General features: G+C 39.6%; 1 protein-coding gene across 1 annotated transcript in view; it reads left to right on the top strand.

Annotated features, from left to right (window-relative positions):
- The first annotated feature begins 4619 nt into the window (after positions 1-4619).
- Positions 4620-18308, top strand: part of Efcab14 (EF-hand calcium binding domain 14) — a 38069-nt gene continuing 24380 nt past the window's right edge. Inside the window, 5 exon segments of the mRNA XM_047559831.1 lie at positions 4620-5714; positions 5717-5744; positions 6914-7062; positions 13028-13122; positions 13124-13174. Of these exon segments, the coding sequence (XP_047415787.1) occupies positions 5561-5714; positions 5717-5744; positions 6914-7062; positions 13028-13122; positions 13124-13174 (477 nt within the window). The 5' untranslated portion in view covers positions 4620-5560.

The raw sequence follows: 18308 nt of genomic DNA on the forward strand, positions 1-18308 counted from the left end.
CCTTCATCAGGGTACAGGATGCAGCTGCTGGTGCAGCAGCAAAGATGGGAAGGGGCTGGGGGAAAACCCATAAGGCATCTCAGGAGAGATGAGAGGCTTCAACTGGCAGGCCCTTTTCAAGTGAGCTACGGACAAAGTCACCAGGCAATGGGCTCTGCCACATGGTGCTGGGCACTGATGCAGAAATCAGGCTTCAGAGGTGGACAGATCCAGATTCAAGCCACAGCATCTACCACTGATTTATTATGTCTACCACTGATTTATTGTGTGTCCCTGGGTGAAGCCTCTTTCAATCTCCAAGCATTAATTTCTTTCTCCATTAGAGCAAGAATAAGATGCATACCTAGTGAAAATTAACTTATTGCAGTGAGGATTAACACAAAACTGCCTGATACCTAAGTATGTAAAAATGCTCACTTCTGTTCCTTCCTCCCACTTCAACCATGGCAAAGAATCAAGAAAGATAATGCCAAAGAGGCATCTTCTAGCAAGTATAAGCAGCACTTCCTACTAGATAAATGGAGATGTATTCCCACAACTGAAGCATCATCAAAATCACAATTAATAAATCTATAAATCATATTTAATAATTTATGATTGCATTAATGGAACAAGTGACATTTACTGGGCATTTACTTACTATGTGTCAGGCACATTACTTCTGCACAGTTACTCTGTGAACCCAGTACCACTGGGGCCAGTTTGACAAGTATGTGACCAGTGCAGCTGCATAGAGTGCACCAGTCAGAAGGGAGCTCCACAAGTGCGGTTTAATGCTCCAGGTTAGCCCTCTTGAACTTCTTGCTTTGTATGTGAAGTCTGATGGAATAATAGAGCATACACTGGGTATCTGGAGCCTCAGTTCACACAAGGCTGTCTCTTTTCTCCTCCATACCTCCCCCTTCCTAAATGGATTCTTAGCTGTCTGTCTTCCAGATCCCCTGCCAGGCTCTATTCCCTGTAATCCCCTGATTCTGTGGGGGTCTGGATGCAGGTACAGGAAGAGGAAGGGAAGGTGTGCATGCCGAGTTATGGGACAGGGACCTACACCCTTGTGATGGTCTACACTCACCTTGTACTACCAGGCCCAAGGGAGAACAGGCCTGGGACCTGGGTCCCAGGTCAAAAGGAGGAGACCAGAGAGGCATACTAGGTCAGCAGCATTTGAAGAGTGACTCAGCATGCTGGGAGATACTTAGCCAACACAGGTGAGGCTTGATCTGCAGAGCATAGACAAACAGGCAAACAGACGGACTGAGGGACAGTCACAGCAGAGGCTTTCGCCTCTCCACTCAAGACCAGTCCACTGGCCAATGCTGGGGAAGGTTTCTGTTGTGAGTGAGTTATACAATTAACATAGACCAAACATGTTTGTGTCTTTCCACAATGTCATAAGTTATTGAATAACCAACCATAAATCCATAGCTACACCACTTTCAGGAGTAGCAGTTCACTAAATATGAGGGTGGTCACCTGATAGTCATAAGTCAGGCAATCACAGGTACTTTTATTCCAGTCTTAACTACTTATATCTACACCATTCAATTCACACATGAGACAGGAAGAGAGAGAAGGAAATATCTTATAGAAAGGCTAAGAAAGGTTAAGGCAGTCACAGGAGTTCAGGAGGCTAAACTGAAAGCAAAGTCAGAGAGCAAATACAATGCAAAGAATCACTGTAGACGATCATATTGAGATCACTTATTAAGAGTGAAGAGCTGTCAAAGTGCAGGAACTTATTCTAGGCCAGGTTCCAGAGGGCACTTTCAGAGTGTCAGCTTAGAGTTTCAACCTGAGATGTCGGTTTGGAGTGAGCTGTGTACGGCCTTTATGAGCAGCAGCAACCAGACTGTGCTGAAGCCCCAAGACAGAGAATTGGAGGTTCATCACTGTGGCGATTTTCCTGGGCAAGGCTCTTGATAAGTGACCAAAGGACAGGGTCAGTGTGCCACTGTGTCCTATCTTGGGGTGCTTCTCCTTTTATAGACCTTAGGTGGGGATAGTTGTTTCATTTGGTGGTCAAGTGTTTTGATAAGCTCATAGGCCTGGTTTTTCTGATATGAGTTTGAGACACCCATGCATCCATGTGCTTCTGCTTAATTCTGTAAGTTCACAGGCGATCATTTTTATTAGCACAATGAATTTACCAGTTTTATGGTTGTGCTAGGAAGACAGTGGTTGTTTACTTGAACAAACAAGGTATAGCTCATTCTACCTCTGCACTTAACCTCAGAATGGAGTAAGTCACGGCAAATTACTGCTTTTTAAAATAGAGTAACTCTGGGTTAGGCACAATCTGAAAACTATTGTTCTGTACATCATGAAGTAACTCAGAGCAGGGCACAGCCTGCTTTCCACAGTCTCCACCTATAGAGAGGGTGAGGTCATAGCAGCCTGGTGGTGCATCCTTGGCCCTACCCCTTGCCCCTGGGTTACTCAGTTCCCAGTTCCCATGGTAAGGACATAGCATTTGCAACACAGGACCCCTCCCCCCGTCAGCCACCTCTTTTGCCTGGGGTTTCAGGTGACTACAAGATGCGTCCGTGAAATGGTTCCTGAAATCACCTGTCCATTTCCAGTCCTTCAAGAAAGCACAGTACAGAACTGCCCAATAAACTTTCTGAAATGATGGGATCATAAAATTCATATTTCACTTTAAATAAGTCAAATGTATATTTAAATTGTCAAATGTAGCTAATGGCTACTGCATTTGGACAACACAGCTTTACAAACAGGGACAATAAAATTGGAACAAATGCACCATGATTTGGGGCTTCAAAAGCACTGTCACAAACACCTTCTCACTGTCTGTCCTGCAAAAGAGGTATTTATCCCCATTTTACAGAGAGGGAATATGAAACTCAGGAAAGTTAAATGACTTCTATACCAACAAAGTTAGTTTAAAATAGGATATAATCCCAGATCTCGATTCCAAAATTCTGCCCATACCTCTGTGCAACACTGCTCAGTTATGCAGTCATCACATATTTATGGGTCATTGTTATTAGGTGTGTACCTTTGAGCTAAATACTTAAAGACAAATCAGACACAGCTCAGACTTTGGGTGGAAATCCCTGGACAAAGGCAGTACAATTGCCACAAAATGAATATGGGTGCAAAAAGTATTTTGACTTTCAGGTAGGTCAAAGCACTTTGCTTTAAATGCCATTTATGCCTCATGACTCCCTAGTTTATATTTCAGGTCTCAATCTCCACCCAGAATTCCCATTGAATACACCAAGCAGCCATATTGTACATTCCTAATTGAATATCCCCTGGCTTCTCAAGCTTGTCCCAAACCCTCCCCTCAACACACACACCTCATCTCAGTAAATGGAAATGCCCTTCTTCCAGTTGTTCCACCTCAAGCTTCTGGAGTCACCCATGGCTCCTCTTTTTGTTTTTATTTTTTTTTCATGACTTTCATTTAACCCATCATCAGATATTGTTAGCTCTGTCTTGAAAAAGCATCCAGAATGCTTGCCATCTCCACTGCTGCCATCCTCACCTAGCATCATCATCTCTAGTGAGGCTGGAGTAAACTCATTTCTTGTGTCCCTCATTCTCCCTGATCCTTTTTTCCACACAGTAACCAAAGTGATCTTTTCTTTTAAAACTAAAAAGTCAGAATATGTCTCCTCTCAGCTTAAAGCCCCCAATGGTTTCCTAAGGTCCTTATGTAAGGTCCTAGGGGGTCTAGGACTAGGCTAAAATGTCTCTTCAATCTTACTTTCTACCAGTCTCCCTGCTTTTCAGGTCCAGCTACAACAGGTCTTCCTGGTCACTCTTTCCTGCAGCTGTTGCCCACCTCACTCTCTCCCTTCTTCAGGACCTCTAACCAAAGATCTCCTTATAGCAGAAGCATAACACTCATCACCTCCTGACGTGACTATGTTTGCCGGCCGTTGCTTTCCTCCCACTAGAATGAGGGCTACAAGGATAGACAAGATATACAAGATATCTAGATGAAATTGAATTTCAGATTGGCAATGCACTTTTCAGCCCCAGATGTTGTTTATCAAAAAAAAAAAAAAAAAAAAAAGTCCTGTTTATCTGAAATTTAAACTTTACTGGGTGTCCAGTATATTACTTGCTAAATTCTGGCAACCCTGTTCAGGACGACAATGACAACGGTTATTTTGTTCACTGCGGTATCCCCAGCATTAGAACAAGCTGTTGAAATGTCGCCCTCAACAAATATTGAAGAATGAATGTGTTCAGCTGGATCATTAATCCGAAACACGCCCAAAGTCTTAATGAACTGCTTTAGAGTCAGAGGGGTGGAGCCTACAGACTAGATTAGTCCAGTTGGCTACCGAGGGCCTGGACGGCTGAACAACTTTCCAAGCAGGTCTAGCAGCCGGGTGCTTCGCCTACCAACGCCCCTGCTCCTTCGCAAACAAAATTCCACCCCCGCTCAGATGAGCGGCAGATTCATGGTGGCCTTCCTGGGGGCGGGGCCTCCTTAACCGGCAGGCCGGACCCAGCCATCGCCTAGAACCAGGACACCTCTAACGCCCCGCCTCCCTGCCGTCATTCGCACCCGCTGCGTGACGTCACCCAGCGGACGACCAATGGGAGCCCAGCTTACTGGCAGGCGGTGCCAGGGGCCACTGCCAAAGGGGAAGTGAGCTGAGGCTGGAGCGATGGCCCGGGTCTGGAGTCCGCGGCCGCCGCCGCCGTCGCTACCAGCGCGTTGGGAGCAGCCGCGGCCGGAGCCGGAACGAAGGCTGAAGTCGCGGCTGGAGTGGGAGCGGCGAGTGTGAGTTACCCAAGTCGCCCGTGTCGCAACACCTCAAACTCAGCCGGAGCGCTTCAGGCGGGCTGAGCGACGGTCACCCCCTCAGCACCGCGCCCCCAAGGCCCAGACAGCAGGGCTGGGGTCTCCCAGGCACCGGACTACCTGCTGTCCCGCCAGGCCCTCCGACCCGGACTCCCTTCAAACTCAGGAAGGAGGCCAGAGAACGGTGATCATCCTAAACCCCCTCCGGCTCGGCGCCCTGGCAGTGTTCCGGGTTGTAGTGCGGCTGGGCAAACCTCCCTCCTGCTGCCACCTCTCTAACCAGCGAGTTCCCACCGTCTTGCTGTGCATCGCCTCTTCCCCTCCCTTTTCAAGAACAAGTCCTGTCCCAGATGTTCAAAGTACCTATTCTGTGTGTCTTTCCCCAGCTCCTGGAGCACACTTAGAAATATTGCCTATTTACCAGGGCTGAGAATCTCTCATTCTTGACTTAGCTTTCTCCCTTTTGGGAGATAAAGTTTGCCACCTTTCCACTCTCTTAACCTACACTTCATGACCCGAGCTTTATCCATTTGGATCACCAACACCTTGGCCTTCTTTATGTGACTTCCCCACCCATTTGAGTTCCAGTATCCTCTGGGCTCCATTCTCCAGCCCCCAGCGGATCTGGTCAGTCCCGCCCCTGGGTGGGAGTGACCAGGGGGCTCTGGCCCAGGATTTCCCACCCTGGAAGGTAGCTCCAAAGCAGCAAGAGAATTGGGCGTCGGGTACGAACCTGGCAGCTCAGGAGTGGGTGCTCCACCCACCCCACACAAGAAGATGAAAAAGCGCAAAGAGCTTAATGCATTGATCGGTTTGTCTGGGGACAGCCGTAGAAAGAAGCCCAAGAAAGGCTCAAGCAGCCACCGCCTGCTTCGCACTGAGCCTCCTGACTCGGACTCCGATTCCAGCTCAGAGGAGGAAGAGGAATTCGGTGTGTTGGAAATCGCTCTCGCTTTGTCAAGTGAGTAATGCTGTGATGAGGGATGGGTAAGAGCCATCTCCTTGTATTACCAATGGGGCAAATCAGTGGGAAGGAGAAGGAAGTTCATAGGAAGAAAAAAGAAGGTAAACCTTGGAAAGCAAAGAAGGGGAAAAGGTGTTCAGATCCTGAATGAAGGATAAGTTGGAGGTCAGTCTTTATGTGTTGAAAGAAGAGCCCCAAGTATAGGGTGAAGATGTGGACTTGGGGAATGTGCCAAGGGCCCTGGAAGACTTAAAGAGGCTAAGAATAGAGGGGCAGAAAAACTTTTGGGATTAGGCCTTTAAATAAAAAATGTAGGAGAGTCTAGGACCTTCCAACTGCTAATTGTTTTTTGTACTCATGGTGAGTCTAAATCTTGGTGATGGTGGAATATGGTGAGGGAATACTACAGAAAGTATGAGACTTGAGAGAAGATGGAGGATGAAGGATGAGAAAACAACTTTTCCCCAAACTATATAGTTGGGGCAGTCACTGAACAAATAGTGCACTTTGAGCGTGTTGGAAATTGGAGCTGAATCTAGGAAAGGGCTAAAGGGAAACTCAAAGGTACCCTTGGATCCTGTTAGAAGGCACACTAAAAGAAAAGGAGATTCTGCTGAGGATATGGAGGCAAGAGCTAGGCAGAAATTTGGTGTGCCAAAAGAGATTGGATCCTTTGTGTGCTTCTTTAGAATGTCTACCTATCTTTATTTGTTAAAGAAGAGTTTGATTTCTAGTGACTTTGTCAGATTTGGTACTTAATTTTGTGTTTGGGGTATGAAGGTTTAATGATGGGTTAATTTTGGAATAGTTACCTTACTGGGTTAGTTTAGACCTTGAGGTATGGATGAGTTTGGTGTGAAATCTAGCCTATTTCTGTTTCCTTCCTTCTGAGCCAATAAACTAGAGCGCACCAGGTGTCCACTTAACCCTACAGATCCTATTTCTTTCATTCCATTTGCAGTAAAACTTGTTAAAAGTTTGTGAAGTTTCAATAAACTGAAACAAGGTCCCCTGAAGTGAGTGAACATATATCTAAGAAAGAAAAATAGGTAAATTACAGTGCAGTAATAATTGAAGAGAACTACTGGTTTTACACTTTTCTTACTAAGCTTTTCTCCAAAGACCTCTTGCCTGAATTGATGTTGATGGCAGTGTTCTTATGATAGGGGAGACTACTTACGATGCTGCAAGATCTGTTATCCTCTCTGTGCTTTTGTCATCCTCGCGGCCTGTGTCGTTGCCTGTGTTGGCTTGGTGTGGATGCAAGTTGCTCTGAAGGAGGATCTAGATACCCTCAAAGAAAGATTTAGAACAAGTAAGTGGTCACCCTTTTCTGAACTTAATCTCAAACTCTTTTCCAGATTCAAGGACAAATTGGATCAAGCTGTATTAAGTTTTGCCCACTCTGGTAAAACAGTTGTACATTCTTTTTAGCATGTTTATACGCTTTTTCAACTGTCAACTTGAATGTTTATAATAATTGTTTTTTGGTTTTGGGGGGAGGAACTGGGGATTAAACCCAGGAATACTTTACCACTGAGCTACATCCCCAGTCCTTTTTTATTTTTTATTTTGAAATGGGGTCTCATTAAGTTGCTGAGACTGGCCTCAACTTTACAATTCTCCTGTCTTGGCCTCCCAGGTTGTTGGGATTACACCTGCCCAATTATTTCTTTTTAAACCCATAGACTAAAGACAGTACTATGCACCACCAGGACAAGTAGCATCTGAAATACATTGCAGTTGGTTAGAATACAGAAGGGAAGAGCAGCTTTGAGCCTTGGTTGATCTCTGCCTGTGACTTAAACTTCACTAAATGAAGTGGCAGTGGAAGGCTCTTTCCTTCCACCTTACAGGACCAGTTGAGGAGGAGTGTAGTTGTTTATGTCAAATGATTTTCCGGTAAGAAAAAACATGTAGAAACACAGGAATGAGCAATGATAATAATCAACATTTATGGAATGCCTACTGTATGCCATGTCACAAATAATCATTTTATTCTCAAAACAGCCCTATGCAATAAGTATCATTTTATTTTTAATGTGCTCTTAAAAGCAAAGAGGCTTAGAAAGATTAAGTAACTTGTTCAATGATTAAGTGTAGCAGAGCTGACATTTGTACCTGGTCCTCTTGCCCCCTTGCTGTCCAGGTTCATGTATATAACCACTAGTATACTGAATCACTGTTGTCAGTGGTTGTTTAAGTCTACACACATTTCTCCAAATGCCCATAGATTTCTTTGATGTTAATTTTAGTCAATAATCTAAGAGAAGTTTAGTAGAAGTACTAGAAGAGCTGATTTTCTGCATATTTATCAGTGTTCAAGCATAGAGCAAAAACTAGCAGATTTCTTTATCTATGCTTGTTGTGATGACATTCTGTTTTAAGGAAAAGACTTCAAATACCAGTGATAATGAGTTTTATCATTCTAAAGTTTTAGGAAACCTTGTGATTCTTTGAATTAAATTACATATTCATGAAGAACTTGCAATAACCATAATAGTGCCTACCTTGAACAATATACAGCTGGCAGAATACATGTCTCATGAATGAGTGTCAAGGTTTAAGAGACTTTTCAAGTTACCAAGCATTAATATATTATACTTGTGAAGTTGTATTTTACACATTCAAATTATTTTTCTTTAAGTTGTGTTTGCATGGTAACTTCCACCATATTTAACCTCAGTATCTTTGTTTAGCAACACTGAAAGTTTTGGTTCTAGATTTCATGGGTTAATTTTCTAATTAAGGAATTAATCTAAACTTAAGCACAAATACCTAATCTTGATAGCATTAGCACACTGGGAAACTGATCGGTCTTTCTCAAGGTCACAAAGAAAACTGGCTTCAGAACTGGAATTAGAGTTCTTATTCCTATCTTAAGCCTAAGCGATCACAACATCTGACCTTTCCTTCACCCCAACTTCTCTTTGCTGCCTGCAGTTACTCAAGTTCTGAACCTGATCTAAGGACAGCTAACTCTTAGTGTGCTAGTTATGTGTCTAGTGATTTTGCTTGGGAAAAAATGTTCAAATGCTCACTTTGGTTTTCTTCAGATTCAGGGAATGCATTGGGTAAAACCACAATTTTCTGCCAATATCATCCTGACCTATATGTTTTATCAACTAGTTGAATAATAGAAGAAAGAATGAGAGTTATACCCTATGTTTGTTTTGTTTTGTTTTGTTGTTTTTGTTTGTTTGTTTGTTTTCTGGCTTAATGGTTGTCCTTGCAGTATTGCAAAGTGTTTCTAAGGCCAGTGTTTTCTTTATATGTAAGTAGTAATCAGAAATTGGAAACAAGGTTCTCAGAAACAGTGTTTAACCATAAGTAACCACTGGACACTACTCTCTGTACCATCATCTCTCCATAATTGGACTTCATAGGCTTGTGCCACAGCTTGTTTTGATCATGTATTGCAATTATATATTTATACATGTCAAAACATTACTCAGTTCTGCCCTCTAGGGATTCCTTTCTCTAACTACTCTATGTCTCTTATTTGTAAGATACCCAAGGTAACTTATACCTTAGCTGAGCTTTTCAGGGAATTTCTTAAGTTTGGAGAATGTAGGGCATATGGTAGGCCTGACAGTAAATTAGTCAACAAATATTTAGTGAACACTTGTTAATACCAATCTCTGGAAATAGTGTATTTAGGAGATGCCAAGAATTGGATCCTGGACCCTGGACCCTGGAGCTGGCTTTCTCACAGTGAGCAACATTCCCCTGGGATCCTGTCTACATTTGTCAGCCAGCTAAGTGAAGCAGATTTGGATTTAGCAATCCACCTCTTTTGATGTCTTTGATTTGCTACAACAGAAATGCCATCACTTCAATATCTGAAAGCAGGACTTCCCGAGAGAGGATAGAGAAGAGGTTGGGGCCTAGAGCAGTCAATCCATAGGCTGGACCATTGTAGACTGCTTGCCCAAGAGTTTTTTGGTGAAAACCAATTATCTGTGGTTTCAAACCAATTATCTATGGTATCCTGACTAAATGGGGTCGCTCTTATGAAGCTTAAATAATCTTTCTTTGAATTATGCTTCTACTTTAAATATGTTTCAATAAGTTAATTTACTTTTTAGTTTTCAAGGAGACAGTGGAATTCACTGACTTGAATAAGATCACCATCTTACCTGGATTTAATACTTTTTTGAGAAATTCAGAGCACCTCATTCTTTATTTCAATAAATTTCCCAAAGTGCTTGTGAGGTAAGGAAGTGGGATTGCTAAAATATCTGAAATAGCAAAACAGATAGGCTTGGCATTTTCCTTTGTGGTCAAGGAATAACTTGATCCTTGAGTTAAAAGTACTGGCTGACCTTAAAACGCTTGGCTCAGTGTCCTTTTTCCAGAAGCAGGTACTTTGAAAGACCTCCACAGTTATTCTAAGAAAATTCTGTTCCCAGCCATCCTCCTTTGTCACTTAAGTGTGAAACATTAGAGTAAAGGGAAAGAATTTGGAAGAGAAGGATAGTATTAATGTGTTAGGTATCTCCTTTTCTGGCTATACAGGCAAGTAGTGGCTTCATATTTAGTATATAGACCTTAAAAATGATCTTATGCTAATGAGGGCATTAGGATGTGTCTGTGACCTCTGGAGTATACTCGAAAGAGTATTGACCCTTGGAACAGAAAATTTGTTTGAATCCAGGTTTCTCATTACTAGCTGTAAAATTTAAACAAGTCACTTATTCCTTCCAAGTCTTCGTTTTCACATAAAAATGTATATGTGCCACCAAGCACTTTGGGCATTCCTCTCTTACAGCATTGTTCACACTATATAGTAATGCATGCCTCACTTCCCCTCTAGATCAAGAACTAAAGGGTCTTTTGTATACAGTGGTGCCAAGTGCAAGACTGGCTCATGGTAGAGGTTCAATAACAAGTTGTTTGATAATGGTTACACAAAGTTTATTGCAAATTGTAGCATTGTATAAATAAAAAATATTGCTGTCAGCATTATGTATGTTCTGCTTGAAAGTATGTGCAGAAATTTCCATCTCCTAATCTTATATATTAAAAAATCAACTGGGTAAATTCTTTTGAAAATTAACATATTAAATTTTATTTTTATTTTGTTTTTTTGCAGTGCTGGGGATTGAACCCAGGGCCTTGTGCTTGTGAGGCAAGCATTCTACCAACTGAGCTGTACCCCCAGCCCCCATATTAGATTTTAAATGAGTTGCTTTCCATGTTGAAAGAACATGAATTAGTAAGTATAAGTTGTTTGTTCGTTACACTTCCTCCCACTTATGTAGTAACGTATGTCTGCTTAGCTTGTATCTCCTAAAAAGCCCAAATCAGATAATGACTATGATTCCCTCTTGATTCAAACAAGCCTCAGGACACAGTATTTTCAGGACTTATCATTTTTATATATTTGTTAGTTAATAGTTGTAATCCAGGTTGTTATGTGTCTATATTATTTTCTGTTCCACTTTTAACTCCTTAATGCATACAGACTTCAGAAAAGAAAGAAAACTCACCTTCTTTGGAATTTTCAACCACCTGAATATGAACATTCATGGATGGGTTTTTCTTTACAATCTTACTGAAAATGAATAAGAAATTCAGTAACATGCTTCATTAGTTTAGACTAAATAGTATAAAATTCTTACTATATGAGATGGATGTATTCCTACAAACCATGTGTAAATCAATGCCACATTAAAGGTACTTAGGAAAGTCTGTTACTTAAAATCCTTTGGCAAGTATTTTGAAAGATAAATAAAAATACCTAATTTCATTATTCTAAATTTTCCTATATTGGGCTTGTATGAAATATCTACTACCACCCTCAGTTTTTTGTGGGAGTTTTTGTTGTTAAGTATGTTTGTTTGGAAGTTTTTTGTTGTTGTTGTTGTTGTTATTGTTGTTTTGTGCTGGGGATTGAACCCAGGGCCTTGTGCTTGCGAGGCAAGCTTTCTACCAACTGAGCTATATCCCCCACCCCCTGGAAGTTTTATTTGTTGAAGTTTTCTTTATTAGATTGAAGAGGTAGAATAGACTCAGTGGAGTGCCTGAAATGTGCCAGGTGTATTTTTAAGAGTTGACTCTCTTTTTTTTTTTTCTTAATACCTTTATTTCTGTTTATTTTTATGTGGTGCTAAGGATTGAACCCAATGCCGCACACATGGTAGGCAAGCACTCTACCACTGAACCACAACCCCAGCCCATGCCAGATGTATTCTAAGTGCAGAGTACACAGAAATGAAAAGACCCAACCTTGGAGTTTACATTTTAGTAAATTGTTTAGTATTGGTACTTTGTATCTGTTTTTGGTTTAAAAGAAAGTATGTGATAACCATCAGGTGGTTTGTGACTTAAAAAAAAAATGTATGTTTTATTCTGGTGGACCAACCATTATCAATATTTTATTTTCCATTAGAAGGAAGAATGCTTTTTAAAGAAGAGAAAGCACTCTCTCGGGCCTCTGCCTTCAGGCTGGTAAACCTCTCAACCATTCAGGAGAGAGTGTTTCCTAAGGAAAAGACCAAATATCACCCTGTACTTCACCTATCATGTCCTTTATCTTCTACTTCATCTGGAACTTTCGGGTTGATGTCAGATTTTAGAAAACACTTTGCTATTTATGAAAATATTGAAAACCTCAGCCCACATAACAGTTTTTGAAAAGTGATAATACCCCTTGCAGTTGACTGATTTGAAATAGAAAAATAGATTTAAGCATTTAAAAATATAATTTATTTGGTATCACTTGAGCATTAATGGAGTAAGCTTTATAAATCTTCATTGAGTAATTGAAAAACTCCTTAACTGAACTGGTCAGTGTTTAACATTTATGTATCTCTTCTTGTATGCTTGGCCAGCTGTGTTAAGTGCTTAATATCCATTCTCTCACTTAATTCTAACAATCCAGGGAAGTACATCTTATCACTGTATTACAAAAGAGAAAACTGAGTTCAAAGAATGTTAATAATTTGCTCAAAACCATAATAAGTTACAGAGTTTCAAATCTAACTCCTCTGCTCATGATTTTTTTTAATTTTTAGCCACCTGACTATTAAAAACTGCAATGCCGGTAGTGAAATAGCTCCAGTTAAAATGGGGGCTTAGTGTAAAGATATGCATTTATGTAAATAAAATAACAGTGTAGTTGGTAGATATGAATTTGATCGTTATCATCCCAGAGTTAATTTTTATTAATTCGTCTTCTTTCCAACTGTGTGGCTATTTTTTTTCATCCTGGGATCATGAGGGAAGCCTGGGTCTATTATGTTTTGTTTTGTTTTTGTTTTTGTTTTTCCTGTTAGTGGAATCTAATCAGAAAAGCTCATTCCAAGAAATCCCCAAACTTAATGAAGAACTACTCAATGAACAGAAACAACTTGAGAAGATTGAATCTGGAAGAGCTGGGCTTGAGCGACGTCTGGCTCAACATCACAGAAATGAATAAGCAGGTAGCAGTGATTTATTTCTGTATTAACTCTGAGGGAATAGAAAATTCACTTCAGGTTGTTTGACTTTTTAAATTGGGGTTTTGCATAGTATGATCCCAATACATTAAAATACATATTAGTTATATATTTACCAAATATTTAAAATGTTAACCCTTTCTGTAAATGAACAGAGTTCCTCCAAGTTAGAGCAGTGTAGAAGGAGTTAGAAATTGTTGAGTTGGCTTTTCCTATGAGGCAGTATAGGTATAAATAAAAAAGGAATGTCATCCAACTCCCAAGAAAATGGATAACTTGTTTTTAGTAGAACTTTATTTCATTTAATAGAGTTGATAAACTTACAGTTGCAGCCTTGGGATGTAGTGCTATATACTATGCTAAACCAAATCTGGAAATTGTAACTAATGGTGGTCATTCTAGAGCAGCTTAGGAGCAGGTGGTAAAGTTAGCTAAATACCTTGACCGGGCAAGCAAATCTAGAATATACTTTTGCAGTCTCTAAGTTGGCTAGAGCTCAGTAGACCTTACTTCCAAAAGAAGGAATGTGCTAGAGAAAAAGGACTTATTCTAAGGATGTTGACCATGCGTTTCATATATTTAAGGAGCTATTATTGCCACTGGATATCTATAGTCCCTCTCTGCAGTTTATTCAGTTTATTTAGGAAAGATGTGGTCATTGAAAAGAAAACTCAAGTAACAAATGAATTAAAACTAAAAATGAGCAGTTTGACCAGAGATGATATCAGGTGAAAGCAGACTACACTGAAACCCTGAGAGATAATTAGCATCTCTCCTGAGACAAGGATGAGATTGTTTAGTGTGAATAGGCAAAATGCCTAAAAATAGGTGTGTCATCTTTGTGGAACTAAGAGTATGTTCTTTCCTTCAGAGGGGAGTTACAAGGGTCAGAATGAGCCAAACAGAGGGAATTTGCTATGGAAGAGAGTACTGTACTAGAAGAAGTATTTGAGATTATTTCTGAAGCTACACCTTTCAAGAGTAGTCAGGAGCCAAGTAGTTCAGTACTTAGTACCAAAGATCAATGGCCTAGGCACCACATGGCTTCCAAACTTTTGCCTGGAACCCACAGTAAGGATTGTTTTACATCATTGCTCCATAAACACATACATACGCATATGCTGTAGTTTGAGGATGTCCCCCAGTAGTTTGTGCATTGGAAACTTAATCACCATATTCAGTGTTAATTGTATATGGAGTTACACTTTTGGAGAGGTAATTAGAATTAAATGAGGCCATGAGATCGAGCCCCTTATGATCATATAATAAGAAGAGAAAGAGAGAACTAAGCTGGCACACTGTTTTATCTCATCATATTCATTTGATGTCCTCCATTATGTTACCATGCAGCAAGAAGGCCCTCACCAGACACTAGAAAGCTCTTGGGCTTTCCAGCCCTCCAGAACCATGAACTAAATAAACCCCTATTCTTTTTAAATTGGTGAAAAAATTGGTTTTAAATTGGTGAAAGAATTGTTTAAATTCTTTTAAACACCAGTCTCTGGTGTTCAGTTATAGCAACAGAAAATGGTCTTAAGACACTATATGTAACTGATAAATGTTTCTGAAAACGACACACTCTAAATACATATGATGCCTTACAGTGTGTTATTTCCTATTCAATTCCATTTTTTTAAATTATTTGTGAAATAATTGATAGGCTATAGCATCTACTATTTACTAGTTACCATTTATCCTTGGACTCTTAGTAATTAGGGACAAGCAGGTATTCACTCCTTTCATGCAAAAAGAATAGGATAAACTGTGACCTTGCTTATGTTCACACAGAAAATGAGCAGTTTGGCCAGAGATTACATCAGGTGAAAGTAAACTACACTGAAACCCTGTGAGATAATTAGCATCTCTCCCGAGGCAATCTGTCAATTCCAGTAGCCAGTCATGGAATTAACTATTCTGAGATGAGAAAGAGATTGTTTAACATGAAAAAGCAACATGAGCTATTTCCCATCTCCTTATAAATGGCATTATAGGAAGAATCAAAGGGGGATTGGTTCTTAGTATGAGAAGACATGGATTTTTCACATCTTTGGAATATATTTTGATTTCCAAATTCTATTTAACCAGGAATCTGGACACAAAAGAATCACTTTTATTTCTGACCTGGCCATGATTTTTAATGCAAAAAGTACCTGGGAAGACAGGTATATAGAGAAGTTTACTTCAGTCCTGGGGTTTTTTATATATAAAACTGGGGAATATTGAACTTCAGCCTTTTCCATTTTAGCTTCAGTATACCTTCAGTGATACTGGGAGTGACTAATGAAGCCAGCCTCACAGCAATTCTTTGCTGGCATGGGCCCAAACAGTGGATGGGTGATGGTGAAGTGGAGCTTCATGTTGTTTCCAAAGGGAGCTCAGCATTCTGTTTTTCTAAAATTAGTGCTATGCATCTCTCTCTGATGGTTCATTCAAGTAAGAGGCATTTGCCCTAAACCAAAATAAGTATAAAAATAAAATTAATATTTAACTATGTTTCTATATCTAAAAGTAACTCTGTCCATTAAGATGCTTTAGTGGCATTTTTTAAAGTAATTCAAAGTGACTTAAACAACAGGAAAATGTATTTTATCACTTAACAAAGCACTGTCCTTACCACAATGTAAGTTAAAGTTAATGCAGTTTTTAAAACAAAAGCCATCAGTTTGAAAAACTTAAAATCTTATTTTCCCTTGAAAAATCTTTAAACTAGCAGTTGAATGTCCTTTACATTTTTGTTTTATTCATAAAATTCTCTGAATTTATACCCATTCCTTCTTGACCATTATGGGGAATCTCCACTTTCTTTGAAGTTTATTAATTCCACAAATGTTTACTGAGCTGCTTTTATGGAGCTAAGTCTTGGATTCTAGTTTCATTCATTTGGGTTAATCTAACAAAATACCTAGGTAACTATATTATAAACAACATAAACAACAACAACTTATTGTTCACAGTTCTGGAGGCTGGGAAGTTCAAAATCAAGGCACCAGCAGGTTTGATGTCTAGTGAATGTTCGTTTCTCTGCTTCATACATGCTGCCTTCTTGTTATGTCCTCACATGTCAGAAAGGGTAAACAAAGTACCTTGGACCTCTTCTGTGAAGACACTAATTCCATTCACGAGGGTGGAGCCCATATTATGTCTTAGAGGCTACACCAATTAATGCCACCACATTACGGAGTAAGTTTCACCATGTAAGTTTTAGGGTGACACAAAATTCATAGCATAGTAGATGTTAAACCAAAAAGATGTAATTTCTTTCCTCAAGGGTCTTACCAAAAAAGTGGAAGAGATTTTTTAGAAGGTGTGAACAGTTGTAAACAGCCTAATAAGCAACAGACAGTTTCAAGTGAGTACTGCAAGGGCATATTTAAGTATATATTCAACTGAGGCTGGGGTTAGGTGAGGTTTCCTAAAGATGTTGAGCTGAGTCCTAAAGGACAAACAGGAATTGGCCAGGTGAATTTTGCAGGAAGAGAAGAGGGTACTTAACTAAAAAAATATTAGTACAGCTTATCCTCATAATTTGTAATTCCATATTTGCAATTCTCATACTCACTAAAATTTATTTGTAACCCTAAAGTCTGTACTTGTGAGGCTTTTGCAATCATTCACTGACATGTTCACAGAAGCAAAAATTTGAGTCACTCAGTACACATGTTTATATCTGAGGTTGAACAATGCAACACACTGCCTTCTTATTTCAGGTCTTATACTGTAAACAAGTATCTTTTTTATGGTATATTTATTGCTACATTTTTCACATTTTTATACTTTTTGTTGATGATTTTACTGTTTCAATGTCCCTGAGGCCTAGTGATAAAATGCTCTGGTGTTCTTAAATGCAAGGAGACTGTGGTATGCCATATGAAATAAATACATAGGTTAGGCTTCCTTCAAGCATGACTTGCAGTGCTGCTATGAGTTCAATGTTAGTGAGTCAACAATATGCGTTAATTAAGGTATTTTAAAATGAAAACACACATAAAACAAAATTATGTATTATAGAGATCAGTTGATAATAATGTGACCAAGAGGCCTGGCAGGAATCTAACCCTGTATTTCGCCTATGAGCAGTGGTTTAGCATTCACTCATTCAGTGTTTGCTGCAACTTTTCTAGACGATAACTACCATTACTATTGAGAATGAACTTTATGTGCAAAAGAGTAGATGAATAGAAACATGGTATATTTAGGAAATTTTAGTCATTCATTATAGCTTTATCTTGATGGAAAGAGGCCAGAGCTCAAATCCATCAACAAGAATCTTTATCAAGAAGAACTTTGAGTGCTCTTATGTAGTACTCCCTATATCTTTAAGCACCTGTTCCAAATAACTTATGTGATGGTTATTCACATGTGTATATAATTGCATAGAAGGTTATACACTGTACTCTGAGTCTTAAGCATGATGATGAAAATGATGGTGATGATGGCAGTGGTAGGTTACCAGGATGGCAGTGGTAGGTTACCAGGTAATGATAACTGCCATTCATTGAGTGTTCTCTTTGTGCAGACCACTATTAGAGCACTACATCTGTGATCTTCTTTCCTTGTTTCTATAGCACTATAAAGTAGAAAGTGGTATCTCCATTTTACTGGTAAGAATATAAGGATCAAAGAGGTTAAGTAGATTGCAGAAGATCACACAGCTGCATAGCAGTACTAACATCAGAATAAGTGTTGAGAGCCTCTTTTCCATTTCCCATTCTGCCTCCCATCTTTATGTGCATTTCAGGATTCAGTAGGTGCTTGACAGATAAAGTTGAAAGGATAAGATGCTGGGTACCTCCTGAGGGGGTGGTTCCTGCTCATACTCATTCACCTTGATGATTATTTTAGTAACTTTTTTCTTACTATTTAAAGAATACTTCATTTCAACCCCAAAGCAAAAAAAAAAGAACACCATTTTTTACTTTATAGTATAAAGTGATCTATTAAGCAGATGATCTACAGGGGCTATTTTTAATTTTGCTAATGAAAAGTCATGTAATATGCATAAAAGTCATGACTCATCTTTTGGCTAATATGTGAATTTTTTTAATGGTTTCTATTCAACTTTTTAGACTCTTCAGATTGCAAAATGTGACTTAGTGATACGTTTTTAATGCTTGAATCA

Source organism: Sciurus carolinensis, chromosome 1 (assembly GCF_902686445.1).
Source record: "Sciurus carolinensis chromosome 1, mSciCar1.2, whole genome shotgun sequence".
Classification (NCBI taxonomy): domain Eukaryota; kingdom Metazoa; phylum Chordata; class Mammalia; order Rodentia; family Sciuridae; genus Sciurus; species Sciurus carolinensis.